Source organism: Periophthalmus magnuspinnatus, chromosome 24, assembly GCF_009829125.3.
Source record: "Periophthalmus magnuspinnatus isolate fPerMag1 chromosome 24, fPerMag1.2.pri, whole genome shotgun sequence".
Classification (NCBI taxonomy): Eukaryota; Metazoa; Chordata; class Actinopteri; order Gobiiformes; family Gobiidae; genus Periophthalmus; species Periophthalmus magnuspinnatus.
The window spans coordinates 2,271,745-2,293,249 of record NC_047149.1 but is presented as its reverse complement, the minus strand read 5'-3'; the positions used below and the strand labels follow the sequence as shown (position 1 = coordinate 2,293,249).

The window sequence follows — 21,505 nt, the reverse complement described above, 5'->3', positions numbered from 1 at the left end:
TATAAGTTTTTGCATGAATTTAAATAAACAAATCTAAATTTTCAGCCGGAGTGAAACTTCCTGTCATTTTCTTCGCCGTTCACTCAACACTTAAACACGATCTTTGTCTGGTGCGCTGTTTCTCTCTAAAAAAGAAAGAGACAAAAAAACAACAACAATACGTCTATAAAATTATTAATTTGCTGTTCACATTAAATTAAATCAGATTAGTTTTTAGTAATAAAGTAAGTTTTAAGTAATAAATCAAAAAATACTCAAGAGAAGCGGACTATTTTGGTACATGAACTTGTTTCTGCCCGGTAAATTTACTCACACGGACATTGGTGCAAACATGGCAGGGAGGGGAGGAGAAAATCAAGAAGAAAGCTTAGAAAACGCCAATATGGAAGGCAGGAGTGAAGTCAATGAACACACGCAGATAATAAAAGGTATACATATGGTGGTAAGTCCAGTGTTTGCTGTAAGACCTTAGATACTCTAGGAGCATGGTTCTCCATGTTGAGGTCATAGTATTACAGCCACACATACAAATACATACTCATTTAAGCATGTCATTTGCAATTTAAAAACAAATCTGGTACAATTTAAAGGTGCATTTTCTGGTGTGTGCACCTTATTGTCTTATGGAGATGATATCTTTGCCTGGAATGTCCCCCATATGGCTTATCCAAACTTACCTATCCTATATTTATTTAATTACAGGTATTTAAAATATTGATCAAAATTACAGTAAAGTACATGGATTCTTGATGTGAGTGATGTCGGCTTTCCGCAGATCTGATCTAAAACATGGGCATGTGGTGTCATCTGCTTTTCCATGGAGATGGTTTAGTTTAATGCCAGATATTGGAGCATTCCAGGCAAAGCAAGTGCATCACTTTCATAAAGTTCTCATGAACCATGTCTCTCTCTTGTTGTGTAGGAGCAGTGTTCCTGTCCACTGTGGCCTCGGCTGGACTCATTGTAGGATTCGGTTCAACGCTGGCTCTGGCTAAAAAGAAGAGTCCGAACTGGTTCAACAAGGTACTGACGCAGACCCGAGTTGACCTGTTCATGCCTGGTTCAGTAGTTTAGAAGATGCCTTATTTTTTCCATATATTTTAGTGTTTCTCAATCAGTGGTACATGGGCTACTTTTCTGATATGAATGAAAGCAAAAGCTTTCCAGTTCCAATACATGCTTTGTTGTTTGAAGAAAGACACACAGAAATGAGCTTAGTGAAGGTTTGGGTATTTTAAAAACACAGAGGAGCACATTACCTCCTCATGACATCAGCAGGTGAAACAGAGCATTTGTACTTTGACTGATTATTCTGAAGTACTCAAACGTTTATGAATATGAACAGGCAAGGTTGTCTTTCTCCTTCACTTTTTTCTATATTTATTGAACTGTTAGCCACTACAATTCATCAGACCCGCCACATTAAAGGTATCCAAACCACTGCTGTACACCACAAAATAAGCCTTTACACAAGGGGTCACCAACCTTTTTTAACCTGAGAGCTTCTTTATGGGCACTGAGTCATACGAAGGGCTACCAGTTTGAGACGCTCTTCTGAAATAACACATTTTTTCAGTTTGCGTTTAGTTATACATTATTAATAATGATAATCATCTATGTGAACACACTGATCATGTTGCAAGACACTGATCACATTAATGATTTCTCAAAATAATTATCAACAATGAGCAAGGAGGGAAACAGATATCAGTATTCAGCACTTTAACTTAACTAATCTTAGTAATTGTTAAATTTCCAGATGACACTTACATCACTAAATCTCATAGGAAAAGTGTCCCATTTTCACTATCCATTGACAAACCTTTTTAACAAAACATAAATAATATACATTGCACCGTGTTTCATAAAGTTATCAATTATGTAATATTTTACTGAGTTTTGTGAGAGGTAGTGAAGTGTCCCTCCACATTGTGCCACTTGACTCGCAGTCACCACAGTCGCTCCGCAGATGAGATACACGCAGGTTTCTTTTACAGTCTTAAATCGTTGTGAAAGTGATCTCTTTATTTTCTACCATGTTTTGGAGTAAGAAACTGCATTCAGCGCATCCTCACAGCGCTCGCGAGTGGAGCACTGGTTTTGTCACACGCACAAGTGAGTAATTCAAAGTTCACCTTAACTTATCTAAACTTCACGTATAATGAACATATGTTTAAGATATTGTCATTTTTAAATCTATATAAATGCAAGGGTGATAAAAAAAATAGCAACAGAATAAAATTACATTTTAGATGCAGCTCATTAGTGAGTTGTGCTATTTTTAGAACCGGTCTGTAGGCGACTCATGTGGGGCTTGGGGGCGACATGGTGCCCGCGGGCACAGGGTTGGTGACCCCTGCTTTACACAGATGATATACTACTCTTTCTCTCCTCTCCAATGTCCTCTCTTCAACAAACTGTCTCCCTGATAGATCAGTTCTCTTCAATCACAGACTAGTTAATCAATTGGACCAAATCTACAGTTTTGTCAATAAACTGTCAATTCCAGAGCTCTTCTGGCATTCTACTACAATCAGGCAATATCAAATACTTGGGCATCACAGTCTCTACCAGTCTGTTGGACTTTATCGAATTAAACCATGTACCACTCTTAAAATCAATTGAAGATTACCTTAAACAATAGAGGAATCTTCCCATTTCACTATTAGGCCAAGTAACAACAAATTAAAATGATCATACCAAAAATAAATTATATTTTCTCAGTGATTCCAACCAAACCTGGTTTAATTCATTAGATTCAAATGTCTCATTTTTTTATAGAAAGACTTCCATGTATTAACCTAAAGACTTTACAAAAGGCAAAACATTGTGGTGGTTTGGAATTGCAGAATTTTTACTATTATTTGGCCAATAGACTTCAGTATATTCACATGTGACCACGCATGATTAGAAGAAGAAGAAGCAATGTGCTAGGAATTAAATGTGTAGATCTACCATTCGTCAGCAGTATAATTAAATGGCACAAATGTTTCAACTACCTGACAATAAACACATCCTACTCAGCCTGGTGGGAGTTCATTAAAATAGTTTGCTTATACCATGCCAGTTTACACCTATCTGGAATAACCCTGACCTCATGCTAAATAAGAAGAGCCTACATTTTTCTTTATGGCAAAGTAAGGGCATAATCCATCTGGAGCATACAATTGACAATGAGATATTTATTCCTTTTAAAGATCTAATGGCACAGTATGGAATACAGTCCACTAAATTCTTAGAATATACACAACTTAAATTTATAATGAACTCAAAAAAGTCAAAGTCAGGGCATTACACCCAGATTATTGTATAAACATTATGTGTTACTCTGCAAATCAGATGATTCAGTCTCTCCCCATTTTGAAAATGGGAGAAAGGTTTAAGCATCAGCTCTGACAAACAATTGTGTTCAAACATGCACAAATAACTTCAGAACTTCATAAACCAATTTATACAGTCTAAAATTATACACATTATATACATCGGGCAAAGAATGTTTGGGCTGACTACATCAGAAACATGTCCAGTGTTTAAATGTTACCATAGATCAGGGGCCGGGGACCGGTACCGGTGGTTGGGGACCACTGCCATAGATGATCATATATACATGCTCTGTGCTAATGTACACTGATACCCCCCCCCCCCCCCCCCCCCCACACACACACACACACACACACACAATTTAGGAACCTCTTGCTGGAACATATTAGCTTTTTTTTTTTTTTTTTTTGAGGATGGCCTGAGACATAATCTCTCCCTCCTCCCTCTCTCCATCCTCAGACCCAGAACAAAGAGAACAATAGCAGGGTCATTAAGGGCTGAATAGGGTAGTTTCAGATGAAACTGGAGACAATAGCTGTTTGCAGTTTCAGTGTGGTTAGCCCCTCCCCTCTGATAGAATTAAAGGCAGTGGCCACCAGCATTCTGACCAGAACTGAAGAATGGTCAGAACTGAAGACGTTTCGCTGCTCATTGGATGAGCAGTGAAACGTCTTCACTCCTACAAGATTTGTCCAGTTGACAGATTTAACTTCGTTGTTTGCTATCAATTCAGCTCTCTTTGGTCCTCCGTAATGAATAAGTTCACTTAGGAGGGGCTGTGATAGTAGGCCCCTTTGTTCATCTGTGACTAGATATTGAATTTATATGCAATTAAACTTAATAATATGAATACTATGATTCAATCTTTGCCTGTGCTGGATTGTACTGTCAAATACATGGGGTCAAGTATGGGGGATTATAGGAGGAGCTATCCACTGGCCAGTGGTGCTGCCTCCTGCCGTTATCTGCCTGCACTCTGCAGCATTGTCCTCCACACCCTTCTGTGTGACCTGTTCACATGTCTGCAGTCTTCATCCTCAAGCAGAACTCTTCTCTCTTCTGTCTCTCTCTTAGTGTTATTGGCCTCTTTTAAGATTCCTCATTTTATAATCACCTAATGGCATTGTTATGTTTGTGAAAGTCAGTATGACATGCGTGAATGTGATGCATGGGAATGTGATGTGTGTGAATGTGATTGTGATGTGTGTGTGAATGTGATTGTGATGCGTGTGTGAATGTGATGCGTGTGTGAATGTGATTGTGATGCGTGTGATTGTGGTGCGCGTGAATGTGATTGTGGTGCGTGTGACTCACAGACTGTGACGTGCAGAGAGAGGTAATCACAGTCACACACAGTCTCTTCTGTGTCCCCTCCTTCAGTGTAATATTCCCTCTCTCTGCAGGGTATAGTCCCCTCTGCAGCAGTTCCAGAGTCGGGGGTGTCTCTGGCCCTCAGGGCCCTGGGCTGGGGCTCTCTCTGGGCCTGGTGTGGAGTTGGACTCATCAGTGTTACCGTCTGGAAGCTGCTCGGAGTCCACACGGTAGGTCCTGATTTACTTCCTGGTTTAGTCCTGGTTGAACAGTTACAGTTGGGTCAGAAATGAAATCGAGTTCCAGTGGAATATTAAACATAAAAGTTACATTTTATATTTAAGAAAGAAAGAAAGTATCGGTGAGGGCAAAACAAAGTCTGTTTTAACAGCAAAAAGTCCAGGCCGCCTTTAGGAGAAAAACAGCCACATGCTAACTGCTGGCTAATAAACAGTGTGTCACTATGACAATATACACTAGTCCTTATCTTGTGGAAAACCAAACTGGCACAACTGAGAAGCAGCACCATGGTGGAAAAGAGGGATATCTCACACATAATAGAACAACAAAGAGAAAAATGGCAACAATAGTAAAACTTGCTGTTGTTGAAAAATTACAATTCTAGATGAAAAGTAATCATTTGTGAAGCCCCGTGAGTTTTGAAATACAAAAAAATGTGTATTCCTTGCTACAGCAGATAGGGACAGAACAGGGCCCAGGCCTGCCCTGACCACAGACTGGTCACCTCCTGGCGTCCCAAGTCTCTCTGAGTCTCTCTCTTTGAGCATCTCTCCCCCTGGTCCTTAGAGCACAGATGCCCAGGGGAAACAAAGGAAGACTGATTATTTATACCAGAATGACAAAGCTATATACATTTCAAAGCAGTGACGTTTGTTTCACACCCATGACATAATGAACTTTTACACCTGAGGACAGATAAGACAGCAAAGTCTTTCAGAATCAGAATCAGAAGACTTTTATTGCCATAGTCTGTGAACACAGTTCACAAACTAGGAACTTGATTTGGTGAAAAAGTGCAACATAAACACACTGAATAAATACAAATACAAATACAAATAAGGGCATGCACAAAGTTAAAAAGATATGCTTAAAAAAATCAAATGAAATACTTAAAGGGAGAAAATATGTACAATAGCAGCATCAGAACAACAGTGCAAAGTGGCTTATTACAGTGACCGGTGTTATAAAGTGTCCAGTATAGTGCAGATATTATAAAGTGTTCATGAGACAAACAGCAGAGGGGAAGAAACTGTTCTTATGGCGAGAGATTCTGGTCCCAATGGACCGTAGCCTCCTGCCAGAGGGAAGTGGCTCAAATAGTCCATGTCCAGGCTGAGAGGTGTCAGCTGCTATACGGCCTGCTCGCCCCCGAGTCCTGGAGACGTACAGGTCCTGTATAGATGGAAGGCTGCAGCCAATCACCTTCTCAGCAGAGCGCACAATGCGCTGCAGTCTCTGTCTGTCCCTGGCAGTGGCCCCAGCGAACCACACAGTGATGGAGGAGGTGAGGATGGACTCAGTGATGGAAGTGTAAAACTGCACCATCATCTGGACTGGCAGCTTGCGTTTCCTCAGCTGCCGCAGGTGGAACATCCTCTGCTGGGCTTTCTTGATGAGGGAGCTGATGGTCGGCTCCCACTTGAGATCCTGGGTGATGCAGGTGCCCAGGAAGCGGAAAGAGTCCACAGTGGTGATGGGGGAGTCCGTCAGGGTGAGGGGAGGCAGGGGGGCTGTGACTTTCCTGAAGTCCACGATCATCTCCACTGTCTTCTGGGCGTTGAGCTCCAGGTTGTTGCTGCCGCACCAGGACACCAGCCGGTCCACCTCCCTCCTGTAGGCAGACTCATCGCTGTCCGAGATGAGTCCGATGAGGGTGGTGTCATCCGCAAACTTAACCAGTTTGACAGAGTCGTGGCTGGAGGTGCAGCAGTTGGTGTACAGGGAGAAGAGCAGGGGAGAAAGTACACAGCCCTGTGGAGATCCTGTGCTGATAGTCCGAGTGTCCGAGACATTCTTCCCCAGCCGCACGCGCTGTCTCCTGTCTGTCAGGAAGTCAGTGATCCACCTGCAGGTGGAGTCAGGCACGTTGAGCTGAGCGAGCTTGTCCTGGAGCAGAGCAGGGAGGATGGTGTTGAATGCAGAGCTGAAGTCCACAAACAGGATCCTGGCGTAGGTTCCCGGGGAGTCCAGATGCTGGAGGATGAAGTGAAGGGCCAGGTTAATGGCGTCGTCCACAGACCGATTGGCTCTGTAGGCAAACTGCAGAGGGTCCAGGAGGGGGGAGGTGAAGGACTTGAGGTGGTGCAGGACCAGGCGCTCAAATGACTTCATGACTATAGACGTCAGCGCCACAGGTCTGTAGTCATTAAGTCCAGTGATCCTGGGCTTCTTGGGGACGGGGACAATGGTGGACAGCTTGAAGCAGGCTGGGACGTGACATGACTCCAGGGAGGTGTTAAAAATGTCCGTGAAGACAGGAGCCAGTTCCTCAGCACAGTGTCTAAGGGTGGAAGGAGAGACACTGTCTGGGCCCGCGGCCTTACGGGGATTCTGCTTCCTGAAAAGCTTAGTCACGTCCTGCTCCACAACTGTGAGGGCAGTGGGGGAGGAGGGGGGGTCCGAGGTGGGTTTGGAGGTAATGTCCATGATGGTGGGGGAGGAGGGGGAGGGGTGTGAAACTTCAAACCTCGCATAAAAGCCGTTTAACTTTTCTGCTAGTTGTTTGTTGTCCACGGCGGGAGGGGCTTTGGGCCTGTAGTTGGTGATTTGCCTAAGCCCTCTCCAGACAGAAGCAGAGTCGTTGGTGGAGAATTGCTGCTCCAGACGTGTATTGTATTTCGCTTTAGCCTTTTCCACCTCTTTGCTAAACGCATACTTGCAACGCCTGTAGCCTTCACGATCTCCTGCCCTGAAAGCCATCTCCTTTTCCTTCCTCAAATTCATCAAAGTCTTTCCTGAAGAATGAACACAGAGCCTTCACACACGTTCATGTCTGGTCTGGGTCTGACACAGATCAAATGTGTTTAAAGACATATAATAAGAATATTTTCTTCACAACACGAATATACTTAAATTTCCATCACACTGCCAAATATGGAAATACGGTACACATATACAGATATGTTTTCTCAGTCACATCTGCACAGTACATATTAAACATAAATATATGTCTAAATAATAAAGGCTATATACATTAGGTGGGATATGAGGAGAAACAGAGCCAGGATGAAATGGGGATTTGACCTGGCAGTAGCCTATCTCTTACATAAGTTCATATTTAGGACATTTAGCGTTGTGTTTCAGATGACATCACAACATTATATTGGCCAATCATATTTATACACAGATGGAGCAGATAAAATGAATATTGTTCAAATGCAGATTTGTGTTGTAACAGTGAGTTCTAATAATAAATAATAGAAATGATCAGGTTCAACATTTGTGAATTTACCTTTTGGATATTTCAAAGTAAAGTACAATGTAATAATTAGGAAAAACTGGCTCTTGCCCCCATCTGAGAGTGTGACATCATCACAGTCTACAAACTGAAAAACTACCCATCGATACTCTGCAGTGACTTCATCCGGGGGGTGTTCTGCCTGTATGTGTGTGATGGAACGTTCAGCAGTTACCATAGTGAGTCAATACATATATTAGCAAACACTGCCTGATAAATTATTAGATTGTCTGAAAACTCAAGAAAAAATACAAGCACATTTTCAGGAGCCTGTGATCAGTCTGAGCATTCATGGTCCTGCTTAGGAGTTTGATTTTCAACAAAAAGGTGAGAGTGACTCACTGAAAACCTGTTGGCTAATGCTAGCTAGTTATTTGAGAGTGTTGTGGAAAAGAGGGACTTGGTCAACAGCACAAGTCAGCTCACCTGTTGTAGTTCCAACTAGGTCAGTTCTTTATTTTGAGCCTTGTTTTAACACAATATGACCATAAAGTGTAACTTGAGTAACAGAGATGCAGACAGAGCAGTCTGTAGTTAGCATCACAACTCCAGGGACTGTTGATGACATCACCTGCAGAGCACCAATTGGCAGTTTTTCAGATTGTAGACTGTGACGATGTCACACTCTCAGATGGGAGCAAGAGCCAGTTTTCCCTAATTATTACGTTGTAGTTTACCTTAAAATATCCAAAAGGTCTTCCGCTTCCGCCTAATGGAGTGAGCAGAACGCCTGTGGCAGCTCCGCTTTATTTTCATCGATATTAACCCCCCCCGGACCAGACGAAGCTTCAATAACACTACAACATGTTAACTATGTTGACGGGGATATGACTACTAAAAAAGGCACTCGCAAATATACGCAGAAGACTATTCAGACAACGTCGGCTCCCTCAGCTAGCATACCGGCGGAGGTTAGCAATATGGCGGACACTGCACAGGTGGCGGAGCAAAGGGTGGAGGATTCCTCCCTCACGGTACGAATCTTGCAAAGCGAACTGAAAACTCTCCGTGAGGGCATATCGGCTGACTTGATAATACAAGTGGAGAATATGAAAAAGGAACTTCAGAAAGAAATTGCCCAACTCCGCCGTGAATCCAAAGCCGAGACAGCAGCGCTTAGAGCCGAACTGTCCCAACAAATACAGACGCTGAGCGACACACACACAGAGACCCGAAATACTCAGCGCGAGATGGAAAAATCACTCAATGACAACAGTGATAAGATGACTGCAATGGAGAAATCATACGAAACACTTTCGAAAGAGTACAAAAAAGTGTGGGAGAAATGCCTGGACCTTGAGAATCGGAGCCGCAGACAAAATCTACGGTTTGTGGGAGTCACGGAGGGCGCTGAGGGTGGTGATGTCAGCCGCTTTCTGGCGCATCTCTTGCAGCAGATCCTGGGAGCAGATAACTTTGAATCTCCTCCACTCATTGACCGCGCACACAGGACCGGTACCCCGCAGAACAGGCGGGATGGCCGTCCCCGTGCGCTACTCGCCCGTATGCACTACTACGCTGATAAAGAAAAAATACTACGACTCTCCAGAGAGAAAGGTGGACTTTCATATAACGGCGCCCCATTGTACATCTTTCCAGACATCTCCCCAGAAGTGAGTCGACTCCGAGCATCATTCAACCAAGTTAAGGCCAAATTACGCGCGGTAGGAGTTCCGTACAGTTTATACTATCCAGCGAGGCTGACGATAAAGGTGAAGGGATCTACACACGTATTTACCGAGCCACGGGAAGCGGAGAAGTTTATTCAAAGCATTGCATCTGCAGCCGACAGCGTTGAGGACATCTGAAAGAAGTGGACCATGCTGAGGACCGGGAGCTGAGCATAACGGGGAAAACAAAAAACAAAAAAAACCGACTGCTGTTTAAGAGATAAGGCCTGACACCTTTATTTTATTTGTCTTTGCAAAAGTTTCTTTTACCACAACTGTTCTGCACCATTTTAATTGTTCTTAAAAGGTACGAATATTTACGTATTTACGTATTTGTTTTTATTTTATTTTATTTACTATTTTTTAAGCTATTTACATGCTGACAGGCCAAATTTATTTATTTTTATTTATTTTTACTCATTTATTCTAGTACCATAATGTTTACTTAAATGGATAGTCCTCAATTGTAGCGAGTACCGTTATACATATTCTTGAATTAGCCCCCTGAATACTCCAGTGATGGGCTTGGTCTGGGAAGGGGGGGAGGGATGTAGAAAACATCCAGAAAATTTATATTTTATTTCTCTCCCAAAAAGCGGAGTTTTATGGAAGCCCGTTTCCGCCATGAAAAAAAAAATAAAAGCCCCACAGAAAGTCGAAATTACGAGTTTTAAACTCGAAATTACGAGTTTTAAACTCGTAATTATGAGTTTAAAACTCGTAATTATGAGTTTAAAACTCGTAATTATGAGTTTAAAACTCGTAATTATGAGTTTAAAACTCGTAATTATGAGTTTAAAACTCGTAATTACGAGTTTTAAACTCGTAATTATGAGTTTTAAAACTCGTAATTATGAGTTTAAAACTCGTAATTATGAGTTTAAAACTCGTAATTTCGAGTTTAAAACTCGTAATTTTGAGTTTAAAACTCGTAATTATGAGTTTAAAACTCGTAATTTCGAGTTTAAAACTCGTAATTTCGAGTTTAAAACTCGTAATTTCGAGTTTAAAACTCGTAATTTCGAGTTTAAAACTCGTAATTACGACTTTTAAAACTACTAATTATGAGTTTAAAACTCGTAATTACGAGTTTCTGCGTATATAAATAGGAATCCCATTCTAAGTATTTACAAAATGACTTCCGAGTTTGGCAGAGAAGTACTTTAGAGACGGCTTTACAACTAACGAAATACTACGTTTACTTGAACATTCACATGGAATAACAGTGAGCAAACGCACCCTTGAACGCATTTTAAGCAAGAGGGGTCTATGGCGCAGAAAAAATAAAACGAATGTGGCTGAAGTGGCAGCTTTTATTGAGCAACAACTGGAGACATCTGGTCAGTACCATGGTTATCGATGGATGCACCAAAAATGCTGGGTAAACAATATTGTGACAGACAGAGAAACTGTCCGTATTTTACTTCGTTTATTGAACAGTGAAGGTGTTGATCTGCGGTCAAGAAACAGACTACGCAGACGGATATACCACAGCCGGGGCTCAAATTTTGTCTGGCATATAGATGGCTATGACAAACTCAAGCCATTTGGAATAGCGATCAGTGGGTGTATAGATGGTTTCTCTAGGAAGATCATTTGGCTTGAAGCCTATAAAACAAACAATGACCCAAAAATTATTGCTGGGTACTTCATGGATGCTGTAATCACTGCAAATGGCTGTCCTGCAAGAGTGAGGCTTGATTTGGGAACAGAAAATGGACATATTGCAGAGCTTCAGCACTTTTTGCATTACTCTGGAAATCACGCAGAAACAACCCCAGGTCCAGTAACCTTTGGTCCTAGCACGGGAAATCAGCGAATTGAACGATGGTGGCTCACCCTGCGAAGTGAGTGTGTTCAGTACTGGATGGAGCTGTTTGACAAACTTAAAGAAGATGGACATTTTTTGGACAACTTTCTGGATAAATCCTTGATCCAGTTCTGTTTCATGAAAACAATACAGGTAGGCTCTTTTCACTTTTTACACCTTCTGACATAAATATTTTAAAATTGGTCTACTTTAGTCCTGATGTAGACCTGATTTTAAATTGAATTAAATTAATTAATTAAATGAATTGCAAAAGGGTTGGACCCCACTGAGTTAGGGTAATGACCAATGTACTAAACATGCAATGATTACTTCTGTTTGTATTCTAGGAAGAACTTAATGAGGTCGTTTTGACTTGGAACAACCATCGCATCCGTGCAGTAAACAATGCAAGATCACCTTATGGAAGGCCTTCCATATTGTATGCTGTTCCACAACTATATGGTGGTCAAAATTATTTACATCCCATAACTATGGACAAGGTCTCACTCTGCCTTGAGGAGTGCAGCTTCAGAGATTTTCCTTGTGACGAAGATGTGTTTAATATCTGTGTGGACTTGATGTCTGAGCATAATTTGTCTTTTTCAATTGATGTGTATCAAACTATTGACCTATACATTCGTTTACGAGAGCTCATCAATGATGAGTTGCAACAGCAATGAACAAACATATAATTGATCATCAAAAACAGATTAATAATAAATAAACAGTGGCCAGAATAGTGCTCAAGGTCCACTGACTTGTTCAAGACGCCAGAAACTTTACTGGAGCTAAATTTATTCATTTATAAAAGTACGTAGGTGATAAACACAACAGTCCTCTTGTCTCTTCTGCCCTGTACACTCACTTGCAATGTGTGCACTGGCTACAAACTCACCACGACCTCCGTGAGTCATTCTGGACGAGCGGCACCTGTCCAGGTCTGATAAGGCGCGTAACAAGTCCACCATCTAGTGGTCACATTATGTCATGTTCCTGTTACACAAGACATCTTCAACTGAGTGCGTATTAACTCTACAATCACTGAAAGACAGGCCTTCGTTCAACTCTAGTCTCCATGTCAAAATTTGTCCAACATGGACTAATAGTATATATAAAGTATAAAAAGCAGCTTTGATTGGTATGCAAAACGTGATGCAAGGTATTGGAGTTGGATGATGAGCGCTCGTTCCAGTGCGCTACTTGCCCAGAGGCCTGGACAGGTGCCGCTCGTGTCCAGAATGACTCGCGGAGGTCATGCTGAGCTTGTAGCCAGTGGGCACATTGCCAGAATATGATTGTACAGAGCAGAGGAGACAAGAGGACTGTTGTGTTTATCACCTACGTATTTTTTATAAACAAATAGCTCTGAATTAAGCTCCAGTAAAGTTTCTGGCGTGTTGAACAAGTCAGTGGGCCGTGAGCGTAATTCTGACCCATGTTTTGTGCCATGAGCGCTGTACCGACCACTTGTGAGCGCTTGTCTTCCGTGGTCTCAGCGGAGCGCTAGTTTGGTCACAAGCCCCCCCTCGTGCACGTGGAAGGCAAAGACAATTTAATCAATAAAAATGAACCAGAAATAATACTTCAAACACAAACTATGTTTTATTTATGCTATCAAACATTCCATCTTCCAGAAAATAATTGTTCACATAAACAGAACCATTTCTGCTCTATATAAACAAACCAGTTGTTTAATACTTTAGCAAACACCAACTTCTGCCTCAACAGATAGATGAACAGTATCTTAACATTTTCAGATACTACTATGGCAAATAATAGTTTCAATTTAAGTGCAATATGTAAAATCTTTTCAAGATTTCCATCAGGAAGAATTACTTTAAAGCGGACATTTTTCTTGTTCATCATCTCATCGTTACTGAACACTTGAATGAGCTCTTGAAGAATCTGGCCTCGATGAACCACAATGATGGTTTTGTTATTTTCAGGCATATTCAAAAAAATAGGCAACTCTTCCTCAATTAGTGGCAAGGTATCCTCAAGATTGGGGGCTTCCATTTCTAAGTGGTCCACAGAACGTACAGTCACAATACCGCTTTCATCCAAATCATTCAAATTAAGTGTGCTTTCTTGTCCTTCTAAATGAATGTCTAAACTCGAATTGCTTTCTAAAGGTTCAGTGTTGTAAAAAGTTGCAATATGAATAACATCCAAATTGTTTAGGCTCAAAACTGTAGAACTGCTTGATGCCTCATGTGGTACAACAGAGTGGCTGACCATATTGTCAGATTCAGCATTGCTCTCCTCAGGGTTTCCTTCTGTTACAATTTGTCTCTTTTTCGTTTTTAAGTAAAATCGCAAAACTGGCAACTTTGTCATCTCATACATTTCCTCAACTGTTATATGTTCAGGTAAAGGGGTTTCCTGAAAGTCAGTTAAATCCACTTCAAAATCACAGCTTTTGCCATGCACATTTTCTCCTCCAGGAAAAAACAACTCCAATGCTTTTTCAATTAGGTTAATCTTTGTACTCTTTTTAGGCACACTTTCCTTCCTTGTACCTCCACCATTTTTAGTGCGCATATGCACATATGTATTGTCTTTTTTTCTAAAATTTAACCACCCAAGCTCAACTTTTCTGTCACTCTTTCTTCTGATACTAGTTTTCCCATGTTCTTTTTGCACTCCTACTTTACCGTTTTGATTCTTGCTAAACTTTAATTTAAGTCTTTCAAAGAGTTTTGACTTTCGACTTGGTTCTTCTTGTCGTCTACAGTGTCCAAATACAGCTATTCGATCACCGTATGATGGTAGATAGTCCTTCAGTTCCTCATCACTCATCAGCTTTATTACAGTGGGATCAATCTATAAACAAAAAAAACCCCAAATGTGTCATTATTATTACTGGTCTGTATGGAGTCATAATACTAAAAGCAGTTTACTACCTTGTCTTGTTCCATTCGTTGTATAGCCTCTTCATCCACATGCCTGGATCTCAAATATTCTGCCAGCTCATCCATCTTCACATTTTTTCTGCTGTAATGAGGATAATAACATGTTCAATTAAAATGGTATCTATATAGTGTAAATGACTTTAAGATGTTTTGCAATTATTGAAAATATTAATATAATTGGCAACATTTTTATATAAAAAACAAATGCTTATTGTAAAACAAGGCATAAATAGGACAATAAGGAATTTATTGATATACATGATTGTTAGTTTGCACTATATGTAATGATTGTTAAATTACAACAATAAATATAACAATTCAAGGTAATTGTGAATTCATGTAAAGGTCATAATTAATACAATAACTTGAAGGTAATTCTAAATTTAAAATAAAATCTAATAAATGTTATAAGAATAAAGGTAAAGGTAATGTGACAACTTTAAGATCTAATTGTGTACTGTAAGGTAGGTTCACTTAGGGAAAAGTTTCAACAAAATTTGTAAACCATCAGTTTGAGAATCCCGTCTATTGCGAAAAAGACCATTTTGATTTAGCCCAGTAATGCGTTGCTGGGGTATCGTAGGTTTGCTGTAGTATAACATAGCTATGGTAACGTGGAATAATAGCGGTTCACTTTCAATACAGAATTGCATAAATACCAGCAAGACAACCAAACAAAAACGTTATTAACCGCAAAAAGATAAACTACTGAGTTCACATGACTTACCTGGGAAAATCGATGAAAACACTGTAAAACGTAACTGATATCTATAGCAAACAAATCGTGTGCGCCTTTCCCCGGAAACATATCATCTGTAAGGTTCCTACCCATATAAATATAGAACAATGACCCCATGTGGACGAGCTACAGCGTTACGAGTCACTAACGCACATATATACAAACACCGATGTGGATGTGAACAAAACAGTCAACAGTAAACAGTAAAGCGTGTTTCATTTATCTAACTTCAATTCAAAGCTAGTAAACCTATAGAGCTCTCAAATTAATCTACACTTCGTACTACATAGTACATTCCATTTTGGGAAAATTACCCTATATTTTATAAAGTACTTCATGAAACATAACTACTATAAATTGTCTTAAAAACTTTCTACTTGCCTTTACAATCCAGTTACGTTGTATGTGGATCTGGTTCAGAGAAGTTAGTTGGAACATCCCATGTGCATGTGCATGATGGATGGTGACGCTTGGGGGAATAATGAGGAGATTAAAAACTCGTAATTTCGAGTTTAAAAGTCGTAATTACGAGTTTTAAACTCGAAATTACGAGTTTTAAACTCGAAATTACGAGTTTTAAACTCGAAATTACGAGTTTAAAACTCGAAATTACGAGTTTTAAACTCGAAATTACGAGTTTTAAACTCGAAATTACGAGTTTTAAACTCATAATTACGACTTTTAAACTCGAAATTACGAGTTTTAAACTCATAATTACGAGTTTTAAACTCATAATTACGAGTTTTAAACTCATAATTACGAGTTTTAAACTCATAATTACGAGTTTAAAAGTCGTAATTACGAGTTTAAAACTCGTAATTTCGACTTTCTGTGGGGCTTTTATTTTTTTTTTCATGGCGGAAACGGGCTTCCATAGAGTTTAGCAAGAAGTCAAGACTTAGTTTCCTCTAAGACCTCTATTTTGTTTTTGTCTTTTTTCTGTTCCTGCACCGGATGCAGTTTGTATGTCTTTCATTTGGGGAAAGGCAGAGAGGGTTATGCGGGTTCTGTTTTATTTTATTTTATTTTATTTTATTTTTTTTATTTTTATTTTATTTATTTATTTTTATTTATTTATTTATTTTTTCCCTCTCCTTTTTATTCCCCGGGGGCGGGGGAGCAGGATTTCAGGATAATTTTTGATGATCACTAACTATGGCAAGAAATACAGTAAGGTTTATCTCTTGGAACTGTAAAGGTCTAAATGGAGCGGTGAAGCGGGGCAATATTTTTTCCCATCTTGAAAAACTTGATACAGATATTGGGTTTCTTCAGGAGACACATCTCAAAGATAAAGACCATAACAGATTACGTAGGAAATGGATAGGGCAGATCTATCACTCCCATTTTAATGCCAAAAGCAGGGGAACCGCTATAATTATTAAAAAGTCAATACCATTTATTGAAGATAAAATAATATCAGACAGTAGAGGCAGATATGTTATTGTGACAGGGAGGCTTTATAATAACCCAATTACGCTGATAAGCATATATGCTCCTAATGTTGATGATTACAAATTTATGATGTCTTTCTTTTCAGCAATACCTAATATGAACACACACAAGCTTATCATTGGTGGGGACTTCAACCTGGTACTTGATCCACAGCTGGATAGGTCCTCGAAGAGAGCAGCAATCCTGTCAAAAACAGCAAAAGCTATTCATACCTTTATGGATACCTACAAGGTAGTAGATCCCTGGAGATCATTGTTTCCTGATAAAAGTGAATACTCTTTTTTTTTCACCAGTTCATCACTCCTTTTCGAGGATTGATTTCTTCCTAATTGATCAGGGCCTACTGTCTAAAGTTCAACGCTGTGAATATAAAACAATAATTTTGTCAGACCATAGTCCAGTATTATTACAAATTGCAATTGGGCAAAATACAAATAGAATGTGGAGATTTAACAACTCTCTGATATTAGATCAGTTAAGCAAGAAAGAAATTGAGAAACACCTTCATCTCTTTCGAGCCACCAACGACGCCCCAGATATAACAAGATGCACTTTATGGGAGACTCAAAAAGCCTACTTACGCAGTCAGCTAATTTCGTTGAGCAGTTTTAATAACAAAAAGAGAAGAGAAAAAGAATCCACTATTATCTGCAAAATCAAAGAAATAGATCGCCTATATGAGACCTCCCCCTCATCTGACCTGTATAATAAAAGGCAATGTCTCCAGACTGAACTTAATTTACTGTATACCTCTGAAACAACCAAGCTTTTAACACAGTTAAGACATAAATACTATGAACATGGTGAGAGGGTGGGTAGACTCCTAGCATCCCAAATTAAAGAACAACAGGCGTCAAGATCAATTATCGAAGTCAGGACTGGTTTGAGACAGATCACAACTGAGCCTAAAGAGATTAATGACATGTTTAAACAATACTATAGCAAACTGTATACGTCTGAATCAAAGGGGGACTCTAAACTAGTTAACAACTTCTTTGAAAATCTCAGTATTCCTCAAGTTAGTGACGACCACAGAGCCATGCTGGAAAAATCGATAACATTAGGAGAGATAAAAGAAGCAATACTAAAAATGCAAAACTCGAAGGCCCCTGGTCCTGATGGATATACTGTTGAGTTCTATAAAACATTTAAAGACCAGATCTCCCCAATGCTGTTGGAAGTGTTTAACGAGGCTCTGACCAGAGGTTTGCTGCCTCCATCATTCTATGAAGCCAGTATATCACTCATACACAAATCTGGCAAAGACCCTTTAGAACCCAGTTCATATAGACCAATAAGTTTGTTAAACGTCGATTATAAAATCTTAGCCAAGATCCTGGCTACACGCCTGGAGAATATACTTCCGACTGTCATATCTCAGGATCAGACGGGCTTCATAAAAGACAGACATCTGTTTTTTAATATTAGGAGATTACTAAATATAATTTACACCCAAGAAAACAAAAATGGTCAGGAATTGCTGCTCTCTTTGGACGCGGAGAAGGCTTTTGATAGGGTCGAATGGGACTACCTTTTCTCTGCCCTGTCGAAGTTTGGATTTGGCCCTACTTTTGTATCTTTGGTCAAGTTGCTGTATGTACACCCGAAAGCATCCATACGAACTAATGACATTTATTCATCCTACTTTCCTTTAGGCCGATCAACAAGACAAGGTTGCCCACTGTCCCCTCTGTTATTTGCTTTAGCAATTGAACCCCTGGCCATAGCATTAAAAACAAATGTGGGATATTCTGGCATCATTAGAGGAGAAATGGAACATAAAGTATCTTTGTATGCCGACGATCTGTTGTTATATGTATCGAATTCCGAACGCTCCCTACCAATTATAATGTCAGTACTGAAGGACTTTGGGATAGTATCGGGATATAAAATAAATTTTTCTAAAAGTACCCTTTTTTTAATCAAGAATGTATCTAAACAGCCCTGCCCCCCTCTTAATGCATATCCCTTTACAATTTCAGATAAATTTAAATACTTGGGAATTAATGTGACACAAGAGTTCTCTGGTCTCTTTAAACAAAATTTTGTAGCGTTGTATGAACAAACGAAACAGAACTTGGACAAATGGATGAGTCTTCCAGTCTCTTTGGCAGGGAGGATTAATATTGTAAGGATGAATATTTTACCAAAATTTTTATTCTTATTCCAATGCATACCTTACTTCATTACCAAATCATTTTTTTCCAAATTAGATAGTTTGATCTCGCAATTTATTTGGAATAAAAAGACCCCCCGGATTAAGAAAGCATTTTTACAAAGACCCAGGGAACTTGGGGGGATGGGATTGCCCCGCTTCAGATTTTACTACTGGTCATGTAATATACGATCTATGTCCTTTTGGTGTAATGCTGGGGAGGCTGACTGGGTTGAAATGGAAGAAAACAGCGCTCGCCCAACTTCACTGCGAGCACTTATTTATGCTTCTTTAAAAGCGACTATTCCCAAATTTAAGAATCTTATCGTTTCCCACTCAGTTAAAATCTTGCATCAAATTAGAAAACACTTTAAATGGAAAGAGATTTCCACAATGGCACCAATAACATATAATCACGAGTTTATTCCAGCACTTTCGGAAATCTCTTTCAATCAATGGACAACCATGGGAATAAATTCTTTGCGAGATTTATTTATCCAAAAAACATTTGCCACCTTTGATCAACTCTGTGGAAAATATAAGATAGAAAAGAGAGACTTTTTCAAATATTTGCAGATTCGCAGTTTTGTAAAATCAGCGTTCTCATCCTTCCCCTGTCAGCCTCCTGAGTATGAACTTAATACTGTACTTTTGAAAGACCCTCTGAAAAAAGGCTCAATCTCCAGAATTTGTAACGGATTGTTGGACTTGGAAGATATGCCTACGCTAGATCATCTCAAGGATGCTTGGGAACAGGACATTGGAGTGGGCATAACTGACAATCAGTGGACTAAAGCCCAGGACAACGTCCACTCTTCTTCGATTTGTGCCCGTCATGGTCTACTACAATTTAAAGTTTTACATAGACTACATCTGTCAAAGGTGCGACTTTCCAAAATGTTTCCTGGAGTGGACACAACTTGTGAGCGCTGTGGGCAGGGCCAAGCCTCACTGGCTCATACTTTTTGGAGTTGTCCAGAAATGTCCCTCTATTGGACAAAAATATTCCGCATGATGTCCGACGTTTGCCAACTTCAGTTAGATCCTGACCCTGTGCTGGCATTGTTTGGTGTACCCTCAGCTGGTGCAAACCTCCGGAATGAACAAAAAACATTTGTCAAATTTGTGACATTATTGGCTAGGAGACTTATTCTGTTGAACTGGAAACAAAAAAACCCTCCAGCCTATACTAATCTGTTGTATGATATATTGAAACATGTCCAGCTAGAAAAAATTAAATTTGAACTTAGAGGGAAGGTGGACACTTTCCACCTGACATGGGATGGGTTTCTGGAGTACTGTGATAGACAGGATAGACAGGTGAATATGCAGGTATAGAATATGCTACCTGAACCCCGCCCCCTCCCCTGTTTTTATTTTATTATTTTATTATTTTTATTAATTATTTTACTTATTTAATTTTACATTTGTTGTCTCTTTTTATGTATTTACTTTGTACATTGCTTTTGTTTTACATTTGTTTTAAAGAAAAACTCAAATAAAAAGAACTGGAAAAAAAAAATATATATATCCAAAAGGTGAATTCACAAATGTTGAACCTGATCATTTCTATTAGAGCCTAGACTCAAGAACTCACTGTTACAGCACAAATCTGCATTTGAACAATATTCATTTTATCTGCTCCATCTGTGTTAAATATGACTGGCCTGTAGAATGTTGCAACATCATTTGAAGCACAGTGATATAACATTTTATTTCTGCCATTATAATTAGTTCCACTTTGTTTTGTACATTTTTCAGTTGTTCGACTTCAGGCAGAAGATGCAGTCCTTCTTTCCCTCCATCCCAAAGTCCAACTCTGGACCAGACACTGTGGACTGGGACTCTCTGGTCAAACCCCAAACACACCCTGCTGCTAATGATATTGCTAATGCTAGTGCTAATGCTGCTGACGCTAGCAGAGAATGAACCAAGACGGATCTGTGTAAATGTTTGTAAATATTTTCATTTGAATTAAATTATTATATTGATTTTACATTCTGTGTTTTCAAATGTTTTCAAATGACAGCGTCACGATGATCAAGTTTTAGCTGATATCCAGAGATATATGGGAAGAATACTTTGAAAATGTATTTAGTTACAGAATACTCAGTACCTGCATTAAAATATATTTTGTAATGTATTCTGATGCATGGTCCAATCAAAGCACTGTGTTCTGAATACTTGGAGTACTTTTACATTGAGTTTTCAGACAATCTTAAACATTTTTGGCAGTGCACTGTGTAAAAACCAATGAATAAATCCATATACACACATAACATAACATGTACACTTTATATATACTTTATATAAAACTATTTGGCGTAAAAGATTTTAAAAGTCTTCGTTTTGTGGGTCTGATGGACACTTATAGAGCACAGAGCCCACCTGTCAACAACACATCACTTTATAATTGAATAGAATACGGCAATATGCAGCAATCAGCTATCCTCTGTCATACTAGATTATTACTACATTATGTACATATTTAATACCATTTGTGGTTAAACACACTTTTAAAATGCAACTGTCTATTCTTTGATGAATAAGGAACAAAAAACTATCAACAAACTATCACATAACTCCCAGTTGTACTCACAGGGTGGCGCTGCTGAGGCCCGCCGTGCCCTGGAACACCATGGTTCACACATTCA

At 39.5% G+C, this 21,505-nt stretch overlaps 1 protein-coding gene across 1 annotated transcript; it reads left to right on the top strand.

Moving 5' to 3' along the window:
• The first annotated feature begins 341 nt into the window (after positions 1–341).
• On the top strand, positions 342–20,911 carry tmem242 (transmembrane protein 242). Its single transcript, XM_033991363.2, has 4 exons — positions 342–428; positions 923–1,023; positions 4,725–4,862; positions 20,613–20,911. The coding sequence occupies exons 1-4, from the start codon at positions 383–385 to the stop codon at positions 20,778–20,780; spliced, it is 453 nt and encodes a 150-aa protein (XP_033847254.1). The 5' UTR covers positions 342–382; the 3' UTR covers positions 20,781–20,911.
• The last annotated feature ends 594 nt before the right edge of the window (positions 20,912–21,505 follow it).